At 42.9% G+C, this 26,878-nt stretch overlaps 1 protein-coding gene across 7 annotated transcripts in view; it reads left to right on the top strand.

Moving 5' to 3' along the window:
* The window catches only part of TRAPPC9 (trafficking protein particle complex subunit 9), an 840,301-nt gene that overhangs the window by 139,954 nt on the left and 673,469 nt on the right, over positions 1–26,878 (top strand). For all 7 annotated transcript variants that reach the window (XM_050940629.1, XM_050940628.1, XM_050940630.1 and 4 more), the window contains exons 14-15: positions 4,935–5,067; positions 15,427–15,590. In XM_050940629.1, the coding sequence (XP_050796586.1) occupies positions 4,935–5,067; positions 15,427–15,590 (297 nt within the window). The remainder of the gene's footprint in view (positions 1–4,934; positions 5,068–15,426; positions 15,591–26,878) is intronic.

Here is a 26,878-nt window from a genome sequence, read left to right as displayed (position 1 = left end):
CTTTGCCCAGACCTCATAACTCAGGACCATGGCAGACTTCACCACCCAGACCTGCAGTCCCTTCACCTCACGGCATGGCTGCTGCGTGATTAAGCCAGTCCGAGTTACGTTGCTCTGCCTCAGTACAACAAGTACTCCTGGGTAGCAGGAAACCTTCCACTTGGTCAATGTATCTGACAAGTGGAAGCGTTTCTCCTGCTGGTGCGAAACACATAATGTTATTCCCACCGAGGTCTCAATCCCCACCATCTTGGACTACCTCTGGTCTCTCAAACAGGGCCTAGCAGTATCTTCATTGAGTGTGCACTTGGCGGCCATCTGTACCTTCCACCCGGCAGGAAGTGGCCGCTCTATGTTCTCACACCATATGGTTTCTAGGTTCCTCAAGGTCTTGGACCACCTATACCCCCAAGTATGCCGTCCCGCCCGAACCTAGGACCTCAGCCTGGTTCTAACTAGACTTATGTCTGCCCCTTTCAAGCCGTCAACCATCTGCTCGCTACTGTATGTGTTCTGGAAGACGGCTTTCCTTGTAACCATTACATCGACCAGACGAGTCTCCAAGCTTAGGGCTCTTAAGGTGGACCCACCCTATACTGTGTTTCACAAGGACAAGGTGCAGTTGCGAACACACCCGGCTTTCCTCCCTTAAGTGGTATCGGCCTTTCGTATCAACCAGGATATCTTCCTTCTGGTCTTCTTCCCGAAGCCACACTTGTCACAACGGGAACAACAAATGCACTCCCTAGACGTCCGTAGAGCGCTCGAATTTTATATCGAGGGGACAAAACCCTTTTGTAAAACGCCCCAACTCTTCATCGCGGTGGCAGCCCGAATGAAGGGCCTACCTGTCTCCTCCCGAAGGATCTCATCTTGGGTGACGGCGTGCATCCGTACTTGTTATGACTTGGCTCATGTTCACTTGAGCCACCTCACTGCACATTCTACCAGAGCTCAGACTTCATCTGCCGCCTTTCTGGCTCATGTACCCATCCAGGAGATATGTCGCGTAGCTACTTGGTCCTCAGTCCACACCTTTGCCTCACATTATGCTCTGGTTCAACAGTCCAGAGATGACGCAGCATTTGGATCAGCGGTTGTACATTCTGCGACATCTGACTCTGACCCCACCGCCTAGGTAAGGCTTGGGAATCGCCTAATTGGAATCGATATGAGCAAGCACTTAGTTACAAAGGTGGGTAACCACCTTTTCTTCGTTGTTCTTCAAGATGTGTTGCTCATATCCGTTCCAAACCTGCCCTCCTTCCCCTCTGTTGGAGTAGCCGGCAATAAGGAACTGACGGGCCATTGGGTCGGCAGGGGTATATATGCGGCACCACTCTAGGGGGCAACCCAGCCAACCCACCGAGTGTTGCTAGAGTAAAAATCTTCCGACAAACGGGCATGCGGTGCGCGCACACCTAATTGGAATAGATATGAGCAACACATCTTGAAGAACAACAGTTACAAAGGTGAGTAACCGTCTTTTCAGCCCACACGGAACTAGGCAGGGAGCTACTGCCCAGCCCCCACTGGCCCCAAGGGCAAGAAATATCAAGCACCTTAAGTATCAAAAGCCCTTACATGTATCCCTCAAACAGTGTCTCCCTGTACTGAGGAAATGTTCCCCTTGCGCCAACTCCCAGGCGTTGGTGCTTTGGGTCAGGAGACTTTGGTGTCTGTGCATACACCTTGGTCTCCCACGGAATTTTATAATTTAAATTTTTCCAAAAACAAAAAATCCTGTTAAATTTCAAGAATTCTGGTCTCCCATGTTTAAGAAGGATGAATTCAAACTGGAACAGGTTCAGAGACGGGCTACTAGAATGATCCAAGGAATGGAAAACCTGTCTTATGAAAAGAGACTCAGAGCTTGACTTGTTTAGCCTAACGAAAAGAAGGTTGAGGGGGGATGTGATTGCTCTTCATAAATATATCAGAGGGATTAATATCAGGGAGGGAGAGGAATTATTTAAGCTTAGTACCAATGTGAACACAAGAATAGATGAATATAAACTGGATACTAGGAAGTTTAGACTTGAAGTTAGGCGAAGGTTTCTAACCATTAGAGGAGTGGAGTTCTGGAACAGCCTTCCAAGGGGAGTAGTGGTGGCAGAAGACATATCTGGCTTGAAGACTAAGCTTGATAAATTTATGGAGGGTATGATATGATGGGATAACCTAATTTTGGCAATTAATTTAGCAATTGATCTTTGATTATCAGCAGATAAGTATGCCCAGTAGTCTGTGATGGGATGTTAGATGGATTGGGATCTGAGTTACTATAGAGAATTCTTTCCTGGGTGCTGGCTGGTGAGTCTTGCCCACATGCTCAGGGTTTAACTGATCAGTGTATTTGGGGTTGGGAAGGAATTTTCCTCTGGGGAGATTGGCAGAGGCCTTGGAGGTTTTTCACCTTTCTCTGCAGCATGGGGCACGGGTCACTTGCTGGAAGATTCTCTGCAGCTTGAGGTCTTCAAACCAAAATTTGAGATCTTCAGTAACTCAGACATAGGTTTGGGGTTTTTTTATAGAAGTGGATGGGTGAGATTCTGTGGCCTGCATTGTGCAGGAGGTCAGACTAGATGATCATAGTGGTCCCTTCTGATCTTGAAGTCTGAGTCTGTGAGAAAACTGAACAGTTCAAAAGTGTTTCTGCCAAACTGTGGGATAAACCACTTGGTTATTTTATTACCAGAATATAGAAAATTAATTGCCGTTATGTGACCTATAGGTGTTCTTGGTCCTCTTTTTTTATGTACAGTATTCACATCAGAATATTTAATGAGGCAGTGGTAATCCCATGTGGCTAAGATAAATTAACATAGTTTTTGTCTGCTTTTGTTTATTTTTAGGGAACATTGCCAAACCTATTCTGCAAAAATTCTTGTGGTTTTGTTTTCTTATCCTGCAACTGTCTTCACAAAAATTACTTTCCAGTAAAAGAAAACAGTAGCGAATTGTCCTTACGTTCTCATTTATCATTCATACCTTTTTTGACACTTTTTTGTTTAACACTAGAGTTTTCTTGCAAGTTTAGGTTGTATAGATTGATTCCTCGCCAAATAGTATTGAGGTAACTGCTGATAAAATTGAAATGAAACTCGTTTCTTCAGCAACTGCAAATCTTCAGTAATGCATAATTAAATATCAGTTAAGGGCATGAACATGAGGCGTTATCTTTTTCACTTTTTTCATTGGGTGGGCTAAAGGATTTTTTCTTTTACTGTTGGATACTATTGAGAACTGATCCTGCATTTCTTGTACACCCAAAACACCCACAGGTATTAATCCTGATTGTGCACCCAAAACTTCAGTTATGTGACAATGGTGTTAAAAATGCTGGTTTGTCTACACCTGTACTCCTAGCATTGCTAGAATATAAGGTCCCAGAATATCAGTTTGTGACTACATTTTTTAAAAACGCATGAAAATTGTGAACTCTTACATTCATAAGACAAAAGTATAGGGGTAAATGCGTAACCTTCGTCTGTACAATGTGATACATTATACTTATATAGAGTCTTTCTTGGAAGGATTTGAAAATGCTTTTCAAAGTTTCTCTGTTACCACCTCTGTAAGATATTTTCATAGGAGAGGTTGTGATTTGCAAATGAATTTCCTTACGGAATCTGGTCACTAGCAGGGTGTACAAAAATCAGTGATAAAATAAATAAAAAATTAAATTAAAACTTTTTAAGTTTGAAAAGAAAACCTATTTAAAATTAAATTTGAAAGTATAATAACCTAATTTAAGGCTTAATCCTATTAAAATCATTTAAAATAAATAAAAATATGCTGTATATCTTTGCTGCTGAAATTTAAAAGAAAGTCAAATCACTGAGCTGATAGAGGTCACTGGATAAGGACCTGGAACCAGAGTTGTTTGAAGTACTTCTGATGGCAATAGCCTCTTCTGCAGGCACAGAGAGATTGTTCTTCTTTTCAGTTTGTTCAACTAGTTCAGTTCAATGACTAGTTACTTCAAAGTTAAGAAACCAATTGAGAGTTGAGAAAGCAGAGATGTTAGTTTTCCTGTTGCAATCTATAAGTAAAACCTAGATGAGAGAAGATGAGATCTACTAGTTCTAAAATCTTGAAGGACATGGTGTGACCGGAAAGAATCTGTTCAATTTACTAACTTTGAAAAAATCAGTTTTAAATGCAAAATGTGTTTTGATATACAGTATTATCTTATGTACCTAGCACATTTTCAGGTAGATTTATTTAAAAAAAATGCTGTTTTTGTGCATTTTTAATAGAACTCTAATTTTCATCCAAATAGAGCTTGACATGAGTCACATCTAAAAAAATTAATCTTTCTCCATATTCTAACATTAAAAAAAAAGGGGGAATCTGTATAAATCATAGAATCATAGGACTGGAAGGGACCTCAAAGGATCATCTAGTCCAGTCCCCTGCATTCATGGCAGGACTAAGTATTTAGATCATTCCTGACAAGTGTTTGTCAACCTCCTCTTAAAAATCTCCAATGATGGAGATTCCACAACCTCCCTATGTAATTTATTCCAGTGCTTAACCATGCAGACAGTTAGGAAAATGTTCTTAAATGTATATTAATCTAAATTATTGCATGAATAATATATTTAGATACAGTACATCCTAGCTAAAAAAGGGCCAAGTTTTAGTATAATGGTTGTGTTTAGCTGTAAATTAACATGTTCTAATGATAATCAACCAATAAGAGTCAACCTTTTTTTAGGAAAATAATTAAACCACAAATACAAAACAAGATTGAAATTAGTGATTTTAAATCAAGATTTCCTGCTGGCTGATTTCAATCATCATTAAAATTGGTCATTTACATCACTTTGATTTAAATCAATCCACCCTGGTCACTAAACTTTTGTAGTTAATCTCATCATGAAGCAAATAGTTTCAGTACAAATTGGCTCTCTTCTCCCTTGAAATAGGCTATCATACGTCAGTCTTTGGAGTCTTCAGTGATTGTCTTCTGGATAACCTGCCAGGATTAAAGACAAATGGCTGCGCAGTAGAAGTCATTCCAGCTTTGCCAAGACTGCAGATCAGTACCTCTCTACCAAGGTAAGAAATTGAATTAGGTACAGATTTCATTTTTGGTAAACTAGAAAATGTTGTATTGGTTATAATAATGTTTCTGGCTATACAGATTCACTCTTTATAACATGGGTATGTGATCACTGCATTTATAATACAATATAGTCTAATTTAGTGAAGTAAGACTTGTACATTAAAATCTAAGTGGCTTGAAACTGGGTTTGTGCCCTTATTTGCTCTTTGGGTAATAGGGATAGCTCAATGGTTTGAGCATTGGCCTGCTAAATCCAATCCTTGAGGGGGCAATTTGGGGCAAAGGTTGTCTGAGGATTGGTCCTGTTTTGAGCAGGGGGTTGGACTAGATGACCTCCTGAGGTCCCTTCCAACCCTGATATTCTATGATACTATGATAAAACTGAAAAAATAAATGTCTGAATTTTTCACTTTTTTTTTTTTAAACCCTAGAAATATTAGCAATGTCAAGTCTGGTCTTCCTTGATTTTACTAGTTGACATAGTGTGGTCTCAGAGTATATACTCTGAGAACTCATACTTGAATTGAAGAGGAGTGATGTTGAGTCTTTAACAAGTTTCTACCAAGTTTTCATTGGCACTAGTGTTAAATAGGTAACTGTATTACAATATTTTGAGTTTGGACCAGGGTATTCCTATAATTCCTTTCTGTTTCATTAACTTCAGAGAAGGAGTCTCGTTTCATTCTGACTATCTAGTCAAGCAAAATCTTCAGTATTAAATTGTATATATTGTTTTTTTCACCAAGCTGTACGTTGGGCTCCCTGTGAGCACTCATTAAAATGTTACGTTAAATGTTGATTCTAATTAATGATTTTATTGTAAATAGTTTTACTTTGTGTCTGTGTCCAGGAAAATGTATGAATTTAATCTCCCAGGCTCATTTTAAGGTGTTATGAAGGTTTCCTTTGAGGATGAGGACTGAGCTTAGGTTTGGAAAGATGATTTTGTGAAAATTTTTCGCTCATAGGTAATTTTGTGTTTAATCATTTTTCTGTATGAGTTTATTTGAGAGCGTAGTGATTGTCTGTCCAGTTTCATCCACGTAGAAGTGCCATTTAGTGCACTGGATGCGGTACATCGCATGTGTAGGATCTTGAAAGGTTTGTTGTGAGTGGGTATTGATCATCATAGCAGGGAGGAGATATGTCTTCAGGTTTTGTATCTGTTGTTCAGGCAGGGTCTGGTACCACTTTGACTTGGTCTGTCCTGGTCTGTGGGCAGTTAGTTTCTGATGATGAGCTTGGAGAGGTTGGGAGTTGTTTGAACCCCAGAAGAGGGGGTTCAGGAAAGACTTCATGGGAGCCACTTCCCGAAAGAAATATGGATTGTAATTGTTTAATGATACCCTGGATCATTAGACAATTTAATGCTAGACACTAAAAATCATTGTCTTAAAAAGATTCTGGGTGTATGGTCTGTTACTATAATCTGTAACCGACAAAACCTCCCCCCCCTTTTTTTTTCCTTCTATGAGTTAGGATTGTTAACAGGCCACATCACCTTGAATGGTCCCTTAGAATATGTGTTAACTACTTATGCTAAACAATCTGTTCAACCTTGTATTTATCTGTGACACTGTGAATACCTTTCCCAGATCTGAAGAAGAGCTCCATGTTTGTCTCTTTTTACCAAAAGAAGACAGTCCTATAAAAGAGATTACCTCACCTGTCTTGTCTCTGAAACATACACAGGCTACTTGAGCGTCAAATATGGATACGTATTCTGAAATACCTCAAAAACCTACTGTGAATCATGTTTTTCTGTGAAGGCAATCTTTACATAATGATTTAACAAATAAGGATGTTAAAAGTGTATGTGAATTTTAAATTGCAAAACTCAGATTTACCACCAAATTTACCAACTCCTCTATTCCTTTTGACCTCACACCTTTGTTCTCCTCTGTCTGTTCTCCTTTCCATCAATATGAAAATTTTTCAGTTTCCTCAAAAAACCTTAACCTCGCCTATCTCTCTTGTCCTGTAGTCCTTCTCCCATCAAATTTAAAGCTCCTTAAATAGTCAATTTACATTCGCTGTTAGAACTCCTCTCAGATTCCCTCCAGGATCCGCTCCAATTTGTCTTGTGCTGTCTACACTCCTCTGAAGTAACATTTACCAAGTTCTCCAGTGACATCTTCCTAGTTCATTTGAAAGTATTTACCCTATCCTCCTTGATCCTTGCACTACCTCAGTACCATGCATCATCTGTTAATTTCAATAATTGCTGTTGCAGAAATTCTTGGAGAATCATTTGGAGAAATCTTATCTCTGAAAATTCATATTCAGACAAAGATATTTTTCCTAGAGTATATTAAAGCTTTGGTGAATAAATCATTCATTTTATTTTCCATACACCATGTGAAACAAATATAAACCATTATTTTAGAAATCTTCAGTCATTTAACTTGTTAGTAATAGTGACTTAAGCAAACAGCTGCTTTCTGAGTGAACTCATGGTGACTGCATGGTCAGTCAGTCACTCCTCTCCTCTTCTTCAAGTGCTTGTTCATGTCTGTTCCATGCTAGATGTGTATGTGTCGCATGCGCTGTTGTTGGAGATTTTTCCCTTAGTGGTATCTGTTGGACTGGCTGTGGTGTCCTTTGGAGCCATGTGCATCCACTGGTATAAGGGGCCCCGCACCTTCTCATTTCCTTCTGCCCACCCATGACAGTTGCTGGGTCAGACAAAAGGCCATCTAACCCAGTAACCTGTCTTCTAACGGGCCAATACCAAGTGCTTCAGAGAGAATGAACAGGACAGTTAATTGTCAAGTCATCGATCCTGTCACCCATTCCTAGCTTCTGGCAGACAGAGGCTAGGCACATCATCCCGACCCATCCTGGCTAAAAACTATCCTCTATGAATTTATCTATATCTTTTTGAACCCTGTGGTTTCAGACTGTTTCTCTCTTCATGGGGTGAATAGTTTAGTGTGTATAGTTTTTTGCAAGTTGTGATAGTATATATGGTTAGTGTATATAATTCTTATCATTGAAGGACTTTTTGTCTCAGGGGTCAAACATGCCCTGGTCCCCGGGCTTTAAGTCTTGTGCCTCTTGTGGCAAACCTATGCCTGTGAGTGACCCGCGCTCGAGTTGCTTAAAATCCTTGGGGGAAACTCATGTGAAGGACAAGTGTAAAATCTGTTGAGACTTCAGATCCCACACTGGGTAGTACAGGGGGATCACACTCAAGGCTATTCTTCTGGAAGCTGACCTCAGACCTGTATCAGAGCTGATCGGATTTGGTGCTAAGAACTTCTGCATCAGTACGAAGCGCTCAACTGGCAATGTTCTCCATCCCCAATGCTGCAGAAGCAGCACAAACAGCAGTGCTCTTAGAGAGGGTGCTCACCAGTGCAAAAGAGACAAGCGAGGAGAGTGAGCAAGACCTGTGCTGGGCTGCCTGTCTACCCCTGGACCCATGTTAGCACAGTCGACTCCACCAAGGGAGTTGAGTGTGGTGCAGGATCCTCTGCTGACACCAGAGAGTTACCTCAGTACCAGTATACTGATGGTGCTGTTGACTCCATAGATATATCAGTCAGCTAGGGACCATCTCTCTCTTCTGGTCCCTCTAGCCCCACTGGGGACTCTACCAGCTCCAGCATCCAGAATCAGGAGGGAACGGTGCATCAGGTGCCTTACTGGCATAGGGTCCCCTGGCACCATCCAGTGGCAAGCCTCTCCTGATCCCGTTGTCCCACTTGATAACACCACAGGTTCCTGGAGTCCTAGCACCATGTGGAAGTGGGTACTGCTCCTCCGTGGTCGCCCAGAGAGGAATCCTTTTTGGAGTCCAAAGGAGAGTCCTCTGTACTAATGAAAGCCCATCATCGATACCATTCTATGCCCCGTTGTGCTTCACTGCTGGTCTTCTGGCTGGTGTCTGGTCAGCAGGTCACTGGCCGGTACAGTGACCACACTGGAAACCCTAGTGTTTTTTCCCCAGCGCAGAGGCCTGAATTCCAGCACTTGTACTTTGTGGCCTCTTGCAGATGGGCTGCCACTCCTTCCTGCTTGGCACTCGATTCAGACTCTGGCACCGACCATGGTACCAAAGTCCAGGAGATGCCTCCAGTGGACATAGTTGAGGGGGAGGAAGGAGCCCCTGCCCTGGTGCAGGTCACCTTCTTGTTCTCCCCAGATGACATTGTTGCGGGTCCCAGCAGCCTACTTCCCAGGACGATTTCAGGGCCCACTAGGACCTTTTGAAGTGGATCACTTCGAACTTGGGCTTGGAGCTCAAAGAGACATCACTCAGCCTTCCTGTTATCCTGGCTGCAGCAGCTCTATCCAGAGTAGCCCTGCCCATCAATGAGGTGGTGATGGGACCTGTCAAGGCCCTATGGCAGATTCCTTCTTCTCTGGCCCCCACATCAAAGAGAGCAGAGAAAAAGTATTCTGTGCCAGCAAACAGGATCGACCATTTGTACTCTCTCTCCCCTGGACCTCCTGGGTGTCTGGCTAACAAAAGGGATAGGCAGAGACAGTTGAGTGCTACCCCGAAACAGAAGGACTCTGAGAAATTGGACCTTTTCAGAAGAAAGTATTCCATAGGTAGCCTCCAGCTGCGTATCGCCAATCAGCAGGCTGTGCTAGGGACACACAATTTTAATCTATGGGACTCCCTGACAAAGTTCAAAGACTCCCTGATTCAAGAGGCAATGCAGGAGTTTCCGGTCCTCCTAGAGGAGGGTAAGAATATGGCTAAGACCTCTCTCCAGGTGGTTTTGGATGCTGCTGACTTGGTGGCCTGGACAGTGGCCTCTGTGGTCACCATGAGGTGCTGTTTCTGGCTCTAATCTTCTGGCTTTCTCCAAGAGGTCCAACAATCAATCCAGGATCTCCCATTTGAAGGTTCCTCTTTTTTTTTCTTGGAGCAGATGAGCATGAGACTTCATGGACTGAAGAACTACACTATGATCCCTAGACCTGTATGGTCCGTCTGCCTCTAGAAAATACTTCAGACCCCAGCAGCCTCCTTGGTTCTCGGGACCTCCAAGTCATGAGCCCTACAAAAGAAAACGCTGAGGTTTATAAATGGCATCAACCATTCCCATCTACCTTAGCCCAAGCAGGTCTTCTGAAGGTATGCCCAAGAGCGCTATACAGGTTGCCATTTGAGATCTGCCCCCCTTTTCATTTTTGGACTGTCTGTTGCTATTCAGCCTGGCTTAGACATCTTTAACATCTGACCAGTGGGTCCTGAGCATAGTGACAGTTGGATATACCCTTCAGTTTTTATCCATCCCTTCTTCCCATCTCCTATCCCTCTTCAGAGACCCTTCTCATGAGGCACTCCTTTCCCAGAAGGAGCAATCTCTCCTTCGTATGGGAGCTTTGGAGGAAGTCGCTCAGTACTTGAGCGGGAAAGGGTTTTACTCCCAATATTTCCTAATCCCAAAGGCAAAAGGCAGGCTCTGGCCCATCCTGCACCTGTGTTGCCTGAACAGATGTCTCAGGAAACAGATTTAGCATGGTCTCCCTGGCCTCCATCTTCCCCCCCTGGACCCAGATGGATAGTATGCTGCCCTTGACTTAAGAGTGGTTCTCAACCTTTCCAGATTACTGTACCCCTTTTTTAGGAGTCTGATTTGTCTTCTGTAACCCCACATTTCACCTAATTTAAAACTTAACTTCACCTGCTTGCTTACAAAATCAGATCTAAAAATACAAAAGTGCCAGAGCATACTATTACTGAAAATTAGCGTACTTTTTCATTTACTATGTACACCTCTACCCTGATATAACGTGACCCGATATAACATGAATTCAGATATAACACGGTAAAGCAGCGCCCCGGGGTCAGGGCTGTGCACTGTGGTGGATCAAAGCAAGTTCAATATTATGCGGTTTCATGTATAACACGGTAAGATATATTTTTGGCTCCTGAGAACAGTGTTATATCGGGGTAGAGGTGTAATTCTAAAATAAATCAATTGGAATATACATATATGTTGTACTTACTTTTTGGTGTACAGTATATAGAGCAGTATAAAGAAGTCATTTGTCGATAGGAAATTTTCATTTGTACTGACTTTGCTAGTGCTTTTTACGTAGCCTGTTGTAAAACTAGGCTAATAGCTTCATAAGTTGATGCACCCCCCTGGAAGACCTCTGCATACCCCCAGGTGTAGTTACCCGTGGTTGAGAAACACTGACTTAAAGGATGCATAATTTCACACCTCTGTCTTCCATGGTCACAGAAGATTTCTCAGGTTTGTAGTGGGTCATAGCCACTACCAATTCACTGCTCTTAGCTTTGGTCTATCGGCAGCCCCGAGGGTTTATATGAAGTGTATGACGGTTATAGCAGCCTTCCTCAGGTGGAGAGGTGTTCATACCTCAACAACTGACTGAGCAAAGGTCAATCGCAGGCTCAAGTGCCAGAGGGCATCAGCACAGTCCGAACCACTTTCAGGGTTCTGGGCTTGCTGATTAACGAGCAGAAGTCAACTCTTGTTTTGGTTCAGAAAATAGAATTTATTGGGGCTGTCCTCTACTTGACCCAAGATTTGGGCCTTCCTGCCGGAGGCCTGATTCCAGACCATGGCAAACCTGATTTCCAAGGTCATGGCCCACCCAATTGTGACAGCTTGAATGTGCTTCAAGCCATGGGTCACATGGCGGCATGCACTTAACGTGATTCAATATGTAAGACACTGCCTCAGGCCCCTTCATGCGTGGCTAGAGTCAGTTTAGTCCCCGAGCAGACATCACTTGGACTCAGTACTTACCATTCCTCCGCCTGTTTTCACTTCCCTGAGCCAAAGTCAGTAATGATGGGGGATGTCTTTCGTGTCCCCATAGCCATCAGTGTCTTCAGTCTCGGATACGTCCGGCCTAGGGTGGGGAGCCCACCTCAACAACCTTTAGTCTCAGGACCTCTGGTCTGAAGAACTCTTCCTGCACGTAAATGTCAGGGAGCTCAGGGCAGTATGCCTGGCTTGCCAAGTGTTCCTTCCCCAAGTCTCAGGCAAAGTAGTTCAAGTCCTGACAGATAATACAGTGGCCATTTTTATATCAACAAGCAAGGAGGGCACTGATCCTCCGCCCTGTATCAGGAGGTGGTTGATCTATGGGACTTCTGTGCAAAACACTCCATTCATCTCGAGGTGTCTGACCTCCCAGGAGCCCGGAACACGTTGGCAGATTACCCCAGCGGGTCCTTCTCTCAGCATGAATGGTCACTTCCCCCAGAGGTCGTCAGTGTTACCTTTCAGAGGTGGGGGCCTCCCAAGGGGGACCTGTTCATTGCCAGGCAGAATAGGAAATACCATCAGTTCTGTTTGCTGCTCGGGCACAACATGGGCTCCCTCTCTGATGCCTTCCCGGTTTCGTGGGCAGATGGCCTTCTGTGTGCCTTTCCACCAATCCCCTTAGTTCACAGGTTCTTCTAAAAATCAAATTGGAGAAGGCAAGGTTTATCCTGATAGCACTGGTATGGCCATGCTAGCATTGGTTCGATATGCTTCTGGATGTCTCAGTGGCAGCTCCACTCTTGCTCCCACTCTGCCCTGACTTGATTTCATAAGATCGTGGCTGGCTACTTAACCCAAACCTTGCCTCCCTGCACCTAACTGCATGTCTGAATTCTGAAGAACAAGTCTGCTCTGAACAGGTTCAACTAGTCATGCTAAGTAGTAACCTTCCACCAGTGCTATCTGCTTGGCCAAGTGGAAACATTTAACTTGTTGGGCCACTGAACAAGACCTCTCTCCATCTAGATTTTCTCTTCAGTCTATCCTGGACTATTTTCTCCACCTAAAGAAGCAAGGTCTGGCACCCTCATCTATTAAGGTTCATCAGGCAGCCATCTCAGCCTCCTGTGAATGGCAGATCAATGTTCTCTCATGAGATGATGGTCTGATTTCTCAAGGTTTTGGAATGACTGTATCCTCAGGTTCACAAACTGACCCAGCCCATGGGACTTAAGCCTTGACAGGATCAGGTTTATGACCCCCTCCCTTTGAGCCTTTAGCATCATGCTCCCTACTACTTCTCTCCTAGAAGGTCACTTTCCAGATGGTGATCACCTCTGCCAGAAGGGTCTCTGAGATCAGGACCTTTAAATAAGAGCCAGCTTACATGGAGTTCTTCAAGGACAGGTTCCAACTGTGCCCCTATCCTGCCTTCTTGCCAAAGTTGATGTGTCAGTTCCACAACAACCAGGTCATTTTTCTACCTGTCTTATTGCCAAAACTTCACAAAAGCTGAGGAATGATGGCTTCATACGTTAAATGTTAGGCAGGTCCTCATCTTTTATATTAAGACTAATCCACAGATCCATTCAATTCTTGTAGCAGTAGTGGAAAGGATGAGAGGGTTACCTGTGTCAACCAAAAGTCTCTCATCCTGGATAACTGCCTGTATTTGGGCTTGCTACGAGCAGGTGAACATCCTGCCTTCAGCCATCTTGATCACTCATTCCAGAAGAACCCCAGGCTTTGTCAGCAGTGTTCCTTGTGCAGGTACCAATCTAGGACATCCGCAGAGCTGCAACCTGGTCTACAGTTCATACTTCCATGTCCCAGTGTGCCATTGCCAACAGGCCAAGATGATGCCAGTTTTGGGAGAGCTGTGTTAGTCAGCACATCCATGAACTCCGAGCTTACCTTCTAGGGTACTGTTTGTGAGTCACATAGCATGGAATGGACATGAGCAAGCCCTTGAAGAAAAACAGTTACTAACTTTTCCTAACTGTTCTTCGAAATGTGTTGCTCATGTCCATTCTATGACCCATCCTGCTACCTTTCTGTCAGTTACTGGCAAGAAGGAACTGAGAGGGTGCTACAGCCAGCCCAACAGATACCACTAAGGAACAAATCTCCTGCAACTGTGTATGTGGTGTACACACACCTATTATGGAATGGACATGAGCAACACATCTTGAAGAACAAGTTACAAAAGGTTAGTAACCGCTTTTTCTGCCGCTTGTGGTGCTACTGCCCTGGTACTGCTCACTAATACTACCGCATACCAATGTGCTTATCTGTTCAGGTTGTGAGTGGGATCTGAGAGCACTCTTGGACATCAGACGGTAGCTCCGCTGTTGGATGAAGTATATCTTTTCCTCCCAATTGCTGAATATAGCAGGGACTATCTACCTCTCATTCACCTTACACTCACTCTTATGAGCTGTAGTGGTCTCATAGGGAATCCAGGGATCATCTTTATACAAAATCAGGCATTTAGCTCTTCTAGGGCAGTGGTTTTCAAACTTTTTTCCTCATGACCCAGTTGAAGAAAACTGCTGGTGACCCAATGTAATTATATCTTTTGGCTAGAGTTTTCATAAAATCATCATAATGCAATACATTAGAGTTTAGCCCACTTTACATAACTAACAGTAGCTTTAGTAAGCCTATGGTAAGGAGTGTGGGAGGTGGCCCAGGGTAGGGCAGAGGATGGGGTGCAGGAGCGAGGGCTCTGTCTGGGGTTGAGGGCTCTAGGGTGGAGCTGGGGATGAAGGGTTCAGGGTGCAGGAGGGGCCTCTGGGGGAAGGGTCCCTGTCTCCCTCTGCATAGAGTTCCAAGGGAAGGGTCCCTCTCTCGTGACCAGTAGCAGCAAGCTCCGGAGCCGGGGGAGAGGCCCGCAGCAGCCCTGCGTGCCAACTTGCTCCCCTCTCCAGTTCCCGCCCAACCCCTACCTCTCTTCTCTCCAGGTCCCTGCTGTGCAGCCCTTTAGAGCTCCTGTGCAGCAACGATTGTTATAATTTGAATCAGCAAGATGACCCAGTGCCTGACATTCCGTGACCCGGTACTTTGAAAAACACCTTTTCTAAAGAGCATTCACCCTGGTATCTATCCAGAGTCTGTGTCTCAGTTGAAATATTTTTAAAACTTTATTTTTGTTTCACGCCACCCTTAGTTGACATTTAGTAACAAAAGTACTAGATAAACCTCATTAGAAAAATTAATAACATCCAGCCTTTAAAACTCAGTTATTTAGATTGCCGTCTTGCTTTTCCCTACACTTGTACCGTTCAGTTTTGAGTTTAACAAACTCCCACAACTAGAAGTGAATGCTTTTATACCCTTTCAAAACTGTGATTATGAGCTTTAGTTCTTGCTCCTAATAGTTCCTGAATACAGTAGCCACTAAAAATTAAGCTGGAATTGAAGAGCTGGAGAAGGAGTATAATAAGATGAAGCTAGCTGCAATTGTGTGACTCTCTCTTTTTTTTTTTTTTTTTTTTTTTTTTAAAAGGTCAATATTTTCTGAACCGTCAAGGACAAGTTGACTGGATTCCTGGATTTCTCTTATGTTTTGTATTGTGGTTAGGTTCTTAAGATGTGATTAATGTTTAACACAGTATTTAATTTGCATATCTATCTTTTTGTTTATAGGTCTGCTCACACACTGCAGCCTTCCTCAGGAGATGATATTTCCTCCAGTGTATCTGTCCAGCTTTACAATGGGGAGACCCAGCAACTTGTCATTAAATTAGAAAATATTGGAACAGAACCTCTGGAGAAACTAGAGGTCACAGCAAAAACAGTCAACTCAAAAGGTATGTATGCTGGTGTATGATTAGAAAAATCTCTCGCTTCAAGAGAAGCATCTACAAAGTGGTTGTGACAGACTGTCTTAGTGGAATGATGTTTCAGAATTCAAGTAGCCCTCTCTCCTAATAAAGATTGAATGGATTTATTTAGTTGGACATCAGTGTCCTCTTTGAGAATCAGAAGCAGAGACCTCATCTCTAAAATAATCATTTCTTATTATAATATATAATAGGAGCCAACGATTGACTAGCCATTGATACTACATTGACTATGAGGAAATCAGATAAATGAGATGGTATTTTGTAGAGAAACAGAATATGCGTAAGCAAGATGGTTTTTTAAAGACTAATCTTGTTTTAACCCTAAAGTTTCCTTACTTGAAAGACTTACTAGAAGGGAAAAAATGCCTAGCTGCCATTCCAGTCGTAGTTTCTGCAACAGGAAAAAATGTGGAAAAGAACAATTGACAGTTTATTTTGTTCATTCCCATATTCTATCTTGTGAATTAAAAGGCTAGTTGAAAATGAAGAAAGAATAGGATGCAGGCATAAATTTTCTGTCTCCATGTATTTTTTCCAAAGATTCTGTGCTCTAACCCATCTGTGAGGGCATCATTATGAAGATTATATTAACAGAATAAATGTAGAATCAGATGAAAGTAAGTTAGTGTTTTCTTACTATGGAAATAACATACACAACTATAGTTTTTGTTCTTTAATTGCATAGTGAGAAAATAAAATGATACCTGATGATTTTTCTTTACTGAGTATCCAAGATTGCCATTCCAACATTGGGATTGCCTCTTCTCTGCAGCTTCAGAAAACATGACCTACCGATCATCTGTGAGGGGCTCTCTGCCTATACTGAGAGTCTCCAGGGAGATTGCATTACAAAGCTGAAAAATATCTGGAGTCATTACTATCATTGTTACTATAAAAATACGTACCGGCCCCAATCTGAGATTGAGATGCCACATTGTTATGCAGTGTGTACACACATAATAAAAAGATGAACTCTATCCAAAGAGGAAATTTTTATTGTGTGTACACACATAATAAAAATATGAACTCTACCCGAAGAGGAAATTTCCTGCCCCTGGAAATTTCCACTACATGCATCTGGCGAAGTAGATATTCACCTATGAAAGCTCATGCTCCAAAACCTCTGTTAGTCTATAAGGTGCCACAGGATTCTTTGCTGCTTCTACTCAAAGAGCTTAGAATTTTGATAGTGCAAGAGTTGTGATAGGCACATAATAGTAGCTCTAATACTTTCCCTGTGTCTTATCAATTTGTGTAACATAACAGATTAATGTCTTTGAATTAGAAATTCGGGTTTCCATACACAGGGTGGTTTGGAAACGTGAGCTTAGATACTAAGGCAAGAAAAATCATCAGATGTCAATTTTATTTTCTTAGATATCCAGCCTTGCCATTCCTACAGTAGAATATTTATAGTGTATTAAGCATAAGCATTTAAACCATAAGAAAGTGCTTCTGATACTCATTATTTCCACAATGTGTAGTATTCCAAGAATTTACTGAGGTTCCACAGTGTACAGTATTACAGAAGAGGCATCTATTTGGGCTTGGACATCTAAATAACTATGACAGACTTAGGCCTTGTCTACGCTACGGAGTTAAGTCTACTTAAATTATGTTGACAAGTCACTTTAATAACATTGGTTGTGCATGTCTGCTCAGTGCTCCTGTGTCAGCAGAGCATGTCCACAGTTGTTGCTCTTGCATTGACAGAGAGCTATTGCATTGTGAGTAACTATCCCACTGTGAAACTCACCATCCTCTATCACCAGGAGCTCTGGGAACAGATTGTGGTGCATCATGGGGACATGCATGCTATCCCATGATGCAATTCTTTCCGTTCCATCATTCCATGGGCTTCCTACTTTTTGTGCCATTTTTCAACTGACATTGTAAACTGTGCGCCTGCCACGTCTGCCTGACGGCATGAATCCTGAGTTGTTGACCAATCTGGTGATGTGCATTAGGAACACAATGTGACTGGTCCTGCAGTATTTCATAAGCCGTGAAACAGAGTGAATCGATGATGCCTGGCCTGCTGTCTGCCACGGAAACAAATAATTCAGGATTGCTGCTGGATCTCATGGAGCAGCTTGCCACGATGGACCGTTAGTACTGAGCTAGGGAAACAAGAACTGAGTGGATTAGAGTTAGGGTTGTGATGCATGTATGGGATGACGAGTAGTGGCTGCAAAATGTTCGGATGCGCAAATCCACCTTCATGGAACTGTGTGTGGAGCTTGTCCCAGTTTTGCATCTCAGGAACACCAGAATCGGAGCTGCACTCACAGTGGAAAAGCGACTGGCTATCAGTGTGTGGAAGCTGGCAACTCCAGACTGCTACAGTCAGTCGCAAATCAATTTGGGGTTGGAAAGTCCTCCATGGTCGTTGCAGTGATGCAAGTGTTCAGGGCCATTAATTGCCACCTGCTACAAAGGACTGACACTCTTGGTAAGGTGCAGGAAATAATTGATGGCTTTGAGGCAGTGGGATTCCCTAACTGTGGTGAGGTGATAAATGGAACACACATTCCAATTTTGGCCCCCGATCATCTTGTCATGGAGTACATCAACCAAAAGGGCTACTTCTCCATGGTCTTGCAGGCACTGGAGGATTACTGGGGCTGTTTCACTGATATCAATGCGGGGTGTTCAGGGAAGGTGCATGATGCAGGCGTCTTTTGGAAGACTGGACTGTATAGAAAGCTGCATGCTGGGACTTTCTTTCCAGACTAGAAGATTCCCATCGGAGATGTGAAAATTCCCACAGTGATCCTGGGAGACTGCACCTAACCCTTTCTCTTGTGGCTCTATGAAGCCTTACACTGGGACCTAGGCAGCAGCAAGGTGCGCTTCAACAGCAGACTCAGCAAGTGTCAAATGACCGTTGAATGTGCCTTTAGTTGATTAAAAGGTCGCTGGCACTATCTTTTTGGCTGATTAGACCTCAGTGAGGAAAATATTCCGATTGTCATAGCAACCTGCTGTACTCTACATAATATTTCCAAAGTGAAGGGGGAAAAGTTTTCCTGGGGTGGACCATTGAGGCTGATTGACTGGCTGCTGATTTTGGGCAGCCAGATACAAGGGCAATTAGAGGGGCACAGTGGGAGGCTATTAGAATCAGAGAGGCTTTGAAGGAGCATTTTGACAGTGATTCCCAGTAATGTGTCTTTGTGATGCATTCAGCCAGACAATGATTTTTTTGCCACCTTGAATTACCCCTATAGTGCTTGTTTCCTGAGTTTTAATTGTAGTGAGCAACTATACCTACCTATAGCCAATGTGTTTCAAAGGCCTGGTCTACACTACAGTGTTAGGTTGACATAAGATGCCTTGCGTTGAGCTAGCTGGGGAAATGTTGTTGTCACTTAAATTTGGCTCCCAATGATAAGTGCCTCTCTATGCCAATTTAGTTAGAACACCTCCTCAAGTGGCATAGAGTCATGGCCAACGTAAGTAGGTAGGTGCAGTGTCAGTGTAGACACTGCATTGCTTATGTCGACTGTTACTGGCTTTCAGGAGCCATTCGATAATGCCTCACACTGACAATATAATTGATACAAGCATTTCCGGTGAGGATATGCACCACCAGCATAAGGAGCCAAGCTTGCACAAACACAAGCGATTTAATAACTGTGATGGCTGTATTCCAACATAAGTTAGGTTGATACAATTTTGTAGTATAGGCATTTGTCATAAACAGATAAGTAAGAGTTAATAGAACAAAAGTGCTTCATATCTTTTTTGCCTGGAAAGGGTTAATAAGAACAGTGAGCCTGTCTGTCACCTGACCAGAGGACCAATCAGAGGACAGGATACTTTCAAATCTTGAGGGAGGGAAGTTTTTGTGTGTGCTGTTAGTGTTTGGTGGTTATTCACTCTGGGGGCTCAGAGAGACCAGACGTGCAACCAGGTTTCTCTCCAATCTCTCCGATACAGGCTCTTTTAAGTTGAGAATAGTGAGCACTAAGTAGATAAAGCGAGTTAGGCTTATGGTTGTTTTCTTTATTTGCAAATGTGTATTTGGCTGGAAGGAGTTGAAATTGGTATTTTGCTGAAAGGATTTTAATTCGTACTTGTATACTTAGGCTGGGAGGGTATTCCCAGTGTCTATAGCTGAAAGACCCTGTACTTATTCTATTTTAAATTTACAAAGATAATTTTTACTGTTTTTTCTCTTTAATTAAAAGCTTTTCTTGTTTAAGAACCTGATTGTTGTTGTTTTTTATTTTGGTGAGACCCCAGGGGACTGGGTATGGATCCACCAGGGAATTGGTGGGGAGAAAGGAGGGAAGGGGGAGAGAGAGAGGTTAATTTCTCTGTTAGGAATACACTCTCTCTCTCTCTCAGGGAGAATCTGGGAGGGGAAGAGAGAAGAAGGGGGGAAGGTAAATTTTCCTCTCTGTTTTAAGATTCAAGGAGTTTGAATCACAGTGATCTTCCAGGGTAACCCAGGGAGGGGAAGTCTGGGAGAGGCAATGGGTTTACTTTCCTTGTGTTAAGATCCAGAGGGACTGGGTCTTGGGGGTCCCCGGGCCAGGTTTTGGGGGGACCAGAGTGTACCAGACACTAGAATTCCTGGTTAGTGGCAGCGCTACAGGTTCTAAGCTGGTAATTAAGCTTAGAGGAATTCATGCTGGTACCTCATCTTTTGGACGCTAAGGTTCAGAGTGTGGATTATACCATGACAGCATTGCATCAGGATAGTTAAATTTTGGTATGTTACCAAGGGTGGTGGTTGAATCTTTTTCAGAACAGATTAAAGACCTGTCAGAGATAGTCTAGGTATAATTGATTCTGTCTGAATGTGGGCACTTGGACTAGATGAGCTCTTGAGATCCCTTCCAGCCCTGCATTTCTCTGATTTCTGCCTTTTTGTAACAGGCAATTTTAAAATTGCCTAACATCCTCCAGTGAGTCCATAGCATTCGGTGCATCACAGCAGCCCAGCCTTGTTCTCTCATTAGGTCCTCCCTGATGTTCAGCACTGAGATTAACTTCTTTTTAAAAATCTTTTAATAGAGGAAAATCCATACATAATATTAAAGGTCACTTAAAAGCTTGAGAATGGCTATGCTGCTGGCGTGCTTAGACCAATGTCTATCATGCTGACCAATATTATTGTCCTGTTCCCTTGTAGTCCTATCTGTCTGTCTGCTTTTGTTCTCATTTTATACTTAAATTGTAAGATCTTTGGGGTAGGGACTATCTTTTTGTTTTGTGTTTGTACAATGCCTAGCACCTTGGAGCTTCTACTTCTTCCCTTGGCCTGTGCCAGGGGAAGTAGAAGGTATTCAAAAGTGAGCTGAGTCTTATTGCTGGGTCTAAAGCAGGTCCACCCTGGGTTTCTGATTATGTGGTGAGAGCCCTGTAATCCTGCACTAGGTCCAGTTAAATACCTGATATGTGAAAACAAAAACAACGAGGAGTCTGGTGGCACCTTAAAGACTAACAAATTTATCTGAGCATAAGCTTTTGTGGGTAAGGAAGTGGGTTTTTTACCTACAAAAGCTTATGCCCAAATAAATTTGTTAGTCTTTAAGGTGCCACCAGACTCCTCGTTGTTTTTGTGGATACAGACTAACATGGCTACTCCTCTGATACTTGATATGTGAGAGTGGGAGGAGGGCATATCTTGTGCCCTGCTACTTTAGTCCTTCCCGTGTGTTGTTTATTCACCTGCATATCCTGCCAGCACTTCTGTGGGCACATCTACACTTAAAATGCTGCATAAACACTGCAGTAGTGTTTTAATGACGACTCTCTAACCCAGTGGGCGAGAGCTCTCCTGTTGTCTTAGTTAATCCACTTCCCCGTGAGGCAGTAGCTATGTTGGCGGGAGAAGCTCTCAGTGGCAGCTCCACTAGTGCTCCCACCCCATCTGGACTTGACTTCACAAGACCGCAATCAGTTGCTTCACCCAAACTGAACTTCCCTGCACTTGACAGCATAGTTGCTGCGTGACTGAACTCTGAAGGGCAGGCCTTCTCAGAACAGGCTCTGCAAATCTTGCTAGGTAGGAGAAAGCCTTCCACCAGGGCTAACTATTTGGCTAAGCTCAAACACTTCACTAGTTAGGCCTCCGAGCAGAATCTTTCTCCATCCGGGTCTTCTCTGTAGTCTATATTGGATAATCATCTCCACCTCTTTTAAGGTTCACTTGGCAGCCATCTTGGTTACCTAGTGGAGGGCAAATCCATTATTCTCCCATGAGATGGTCATATTTTTCAAGAGTCTGGAAAGAGTCTACCCTCAGGTTCATGACCTGATTCCCCCAGGGGACTTAAACCTGATCCTGTCAATGCCCATCGAGCCATTCACATCTTGTTCCATACTGCTTCTGTCTTGGAAGTTCGCCTTTCTAGTGACGATCACCTCGACCAGAAGGGTCTATGAGGATCAAAACCCTGATGTCAGAACCCCCTTATATGGTGATCTTCAGGGACAAAGTCCAGCTGTGCCCCCATCTGGCCTTCCTACCACAGGTGGTGTCACAATTCCACAACAGCCAGGACATTTTTCTTCCGGTCTTTTCCGAAACCTCAAGACTGCCAAGGAGATCTGATCCATACATTACATGTTAGGTGAGCCCTAGACTTCTCTATTGAGAGGACTAAACCCTTCTGCAAGTCTGTGCAACTCTCTGTAGCAATAGTGGAAAGAATGAGAGGGCTGCCAGTATCATCCCAAAGAATCTTGTCCTGAATAATCGCCTGTATCTTGTCTTGCTATGAGCAGGCAAAGGTTCCGCCTCCAGCTATTGTAGCCACTCATTCCGCAAGAGCTCATAGCTTATCAGCAGCATTCCTTGCACAAGTACCCATCCAGGAAATCTGCAGAGCTGCAGCATGGTCATCAGTTCATACCTTATTGTCCCACTATGGTATCACCCAATAGGCCCATGGCGATGCCAGTTTTGGAAGAGTGTTATTGCAGTCAGCACGTCCATAAATTCCAAGCCCACCTCCAAAGGTACTGCTTGGGAGTCACCTAGCATGGAATGGACATGAGCAAGCACCACTGTGTTCTTGCCTCCCCTACAGTATGATTTTGGGAAACTGCATCTGCTAAGAGCTGGACCAACAGTTAAGAGGAGTTTATTGGAGATTTCCCCCAGGAAACCCCAGTCCTCTTGTTGTGTAATCAATGGTCTTAATGTCCTTTTTTTTTAAGAAAGGAAAAATCTCTTGTAAGAAGACCACCAGAACACTCACTAGATGAGACATTGAAAGCCAAATCTGCTTAAGAAAGTTTTAGAAGCAATGAGATTTGAAGCATTATAGTAAATCTTGTATCCAGATTTATTATGGATTAATGGGGTAGATTTCAAACAGGTAGATCAGCACATTTTACAGAATATTCCCCACCCCCTCCAGAAGAAAAAAGGCATGATCACTTCTTACTCTTATTCACTACTTCATTTTGATTTTGAGAAGGGAAAAATTAACTTAAGGTAATTGTGAGTACCCTTCAGTCCAGAGACTATTGAAACAGATCAGGTTTTGTATATTTGCAGGCTATGTGCTTTCTGAAGTTCCCATACCAGAAGGACTTAAAGACTTTCTGTTGGGTGGGTTGGTAAGCAGTGTTTTGAGCATCAACCTGTTCAGTGTGCCAGCTGTGGAGATCTGCAGTTAGATCCTTTGTCATACCTTTCCAAAACATTTTCTCAATGTGAGTCCAGATCAGACTGGATCCTTCAGTCTCTTTTCAATTAACAGCACTGAGTAGCCCTCCCCCTTAATGTTGTCACTGCTAGCTAGTCTCTCTCAGTGGTGATTTGTGGACACAATGTCATAAAGGAGAAAAAGGTTACTTACCAAAATAAGCCCTGATTACTAACTATTTTGGCTCTGTACATAAATACCAGTCCTTGCTTCCACTTTGGAAACTTAAGAGGTGGGTGCACCTGAAGATAGAGTAATGGAGGAACTGTTAGAGATTGGAGACTTTTTATGCCCTTGATTCTAGAATACTGGGACAGACGTACATGCTCCCTTAATGTCAACTTTGAACTGGGTTGTAGCACAGTTTACCAGTGTATAGGTCTTAGCACAGCTCTTCAGAGATGACATATTTGGAGCACAAATGTTAAATCGTTAAATTAATTTTTGCATTTTTTTAGTGCAACATTGTTTGACTTAATTTATTTGCACAATATCAGAAAAATCTAGCTAGGAAGTTATTATTCGAGATGCAATGGTTCTGGTGAGAGTTTTACCATATATGCTCTTCAGTCTTTAAGGGTATTTCTACACAGCATTATTTAGTGAAGCTGTACAGCTAGGTTGACAAACTTGGAGGTAGCGGGGCTCCCATTAATGTAAAAATAGCTGCATAGGCAGTACTATGAAGTCGAGTCTCAGGCTTGAGCTTGGGCTCTGAAGCCCACCTCCCTTCCTAAATTTTCAGATGGAAATAATTTTTAACCAAAGATCTTCAATGAACCTATTAATTCTCTAACCTTGTAAGGTATGTAGCATTTCTCAGACTGATTCTTAACAATGCTATTTTAATTTTTGCATTAGTTTTAAATGTAACTTGTAAATTTAAATTCTTGCTCATAGATGAGCGTAATTCTGGTTCTTGACAACTTTTAGAATAAACTTAAGATAAGGGAGGGAAATGCAACATAAACTGTAATTACTGAAACATGAAAGGCTTTCGCTTGCCAATTTTTCCTTGTAAATCCGGATTTGCAGAGTTAAATATTGTCCATTTGAAATCATGAGGCTTTTAAACTTAAACATAAGCTTAGAAACTGTCTGTGGAGCTGTTGTAGTTGGTTCCGCTTCTTTTGTGGTTTGTTTTTGTTTTGGATGGCTGTTCTCAGGTGGCTGAATCCATGAATCATCACAGATCCAGTAATCACCCCAAATACACACAGATATCTGTGATCTACAGCCAGGCACTCTGATACCACAGACTATGTGCTGAGGAGAAAGTCCTTAAAACGCTTAAAATAGCCTTCACCAAACAATGACGCTCCACCAGTGAAATAGGTCACATCTTGTAATAGGCCACCTAAATATCCTGAGAGAACCTGCTTCAATACAGAAATAAAACCCTTTAAGAAACACACTGCTAGTGGTCACCTACCACCCCCATACTAGAATCCATATGGATCTTACCTCTCAGTCCTCATCCTCAAAGGAAACCTGCACGACACCTTCAAAAAACAAGCCTGGGAGCTCAATTTAATAACTTTTCTAGATACTAGTGCTCATGAACTGAATAGAGATACTGGATTTATGGGTTATTAAAAAATCTATAACCCACTTAACACCCCACCTCATCCTTTTTTTTTTCTTTCCCTCTATGACTGGAGAGGCATTAATGGGACACTTCACCTTGAATAGTTCCTTGACATATGTGTTAACTACTTAATGCTTAACAATCTATTCCACCTTGTATTTAGCTGTGACACTCTTGAGTACATTTCCCAGACCTGAAGAAGAGCTCTGTGTAAGCTTGAAAGCTTGTCTCTCCCCAGCAGAAGTTGGTCCAATATTACCTCACCCACCTTGCTTGTCTAATATGAAAAGCAGTCTTACACTATAGCCATTATCAAGCAAACACATTTAGGGGTGAAAAATTAAAAGTCATTCTTATTATATTCTCATCCCTAGATGTAATATATTTCACATTGGAATTAGATTTCTTCAAACAAACCATCAGCTTCTAAAACGCACACAAGATAATTCCTGTCAATTATATTCTACAGTAGCTATGAGATGTCAACCTTAATAAATTAACAGTGAAATACAAGAAGATGCAAATGCATTTTCAGCTGAGAACAAATATAAAACAGAATATTGTCAGGTAGCTGTTCCACTCTTTCAGAACAGAGATTGGAACCCTCTGTCTGTTGTAACTGCACACTTGTTCCCTCAGGTTCATGAGGAGCCATTGCCTTGACCCCACTTCTATTTCTTGGGATTACTGTCAAGAGAGTACTTGGAACCCTCTGTCTTTTTCTTCTTGCTAGATAAGTGCTTAATATTAGTGGTGGGTTCATTTTACTATTGTAGTTGAAGTTTCATGGTGATGTTAGTCCTGTCCCACTATGTGGTCTAGCCACACACACAAGCAAAATCTGAGAAGACTCTGAATAAATGAGGAGTAAGGACAGTGTGTGGATTTGTACTCGCAGTCTACTCAGTGCTACAGTTGCTAAGTAAGTAGCCTTTCTTCTTTGAGTGGTGGTCCCTATATGTATTGCAAACTCTGGTGCACCTGCATGCAATGTGCTGGAGCCAGAGGATTTTTTTGTAGCTAACCTGCGTGTGACGTGTTTTTTGCCTCGTGTCTCAGGCAAGGTTATATTAGGTTATGTGAATCAATGCCTCTTCAGTTCCCTCTTACCGCTGTATGGTCAGAGTTGGAATCCCTGTTCCTTCATGATCATAGTTTGACTGCAAGAACATTTTCATCCATTTGTATATAGTTCTTCTTTGTTGTTTTTCTTCTTCAGTTAGCTGTAAATAGTTGTTAGGATAGTGTACTTAGTTAATCTTCGTTGGACATGAGACAGTGCTTCTGCACCCTCGTGGAAGAGGGCTGCCTGGTAGCCGAAGGATACATATTCCCATTGCCTCACCACGTGTGTGGTCATGCGCCGCAACTCTTGGCTACAATCCAACGGGTTCCTGTGGGAGGTCAAGACCACTATACAGGACCTCCCCTTTGACAAGGAGACGCGCTTCTCTGCCAAAGCAGATGAGTCCCTGATGGATTTGAGGGAGGCACTCTGGTTCTTTGGGATTTATATCCCATCACAAACAGCAGTGACATCCCTTCCATCCCTGGCAGTATGCATGATATTTGCCCTACTGTCACTGGCAATGAGAATTCCCACAGAAGTGGCACCACTCACAGTGCCCCCAGGCTGTGTCCTGCCATGAACATCTCCTGCATCCTGACCCACCAACAGCCCAAGGCTCACTTTTTGACTCCCAAGTCAAGTACTGTGAACCCTCCCTGTCACCACTTCTGGTCCCCCCAAATCATCTTTTGGGGTCGTCTTGCCCTCTTCGCCCACAATTGTGGCAAGATTACCATGGATGGTTGAGTGCACCACATATACTCTGAATTCCTTTTCTTTTGCACACAGAGCCCCCCTCAGATGCTTGCCGGGGATCTTTCCAGTCACTGCCTCTTGCAAGAAGTGGCTACCCTTGTAGCAATGGGCATCATGGAGCTGGTACCCAGGTCCTCCTTGAGCAGAAGATTTTACTCCCCATACTTTC

This window comes from Gopherus flavomarginatus, chromosome 2, assembly GCF_025201925.1.
Source record: "Gopherus flavomarginatus isolate rGopFla2 chromosome 2, rGopFla2.mat.asm, whole genome shotgun sequence".
Taxonomy (NCBI): Eukaryota; Metazoa; Chordata; order Testudines; family Testudinidae; genus Gopherus; species Gopherus flavomarginatus.
The sequence above is the reverse complement of the archived record's forward strand: the minus strand, read 5'-3'. Positions and strand labels throughout refer to the sequence as shown.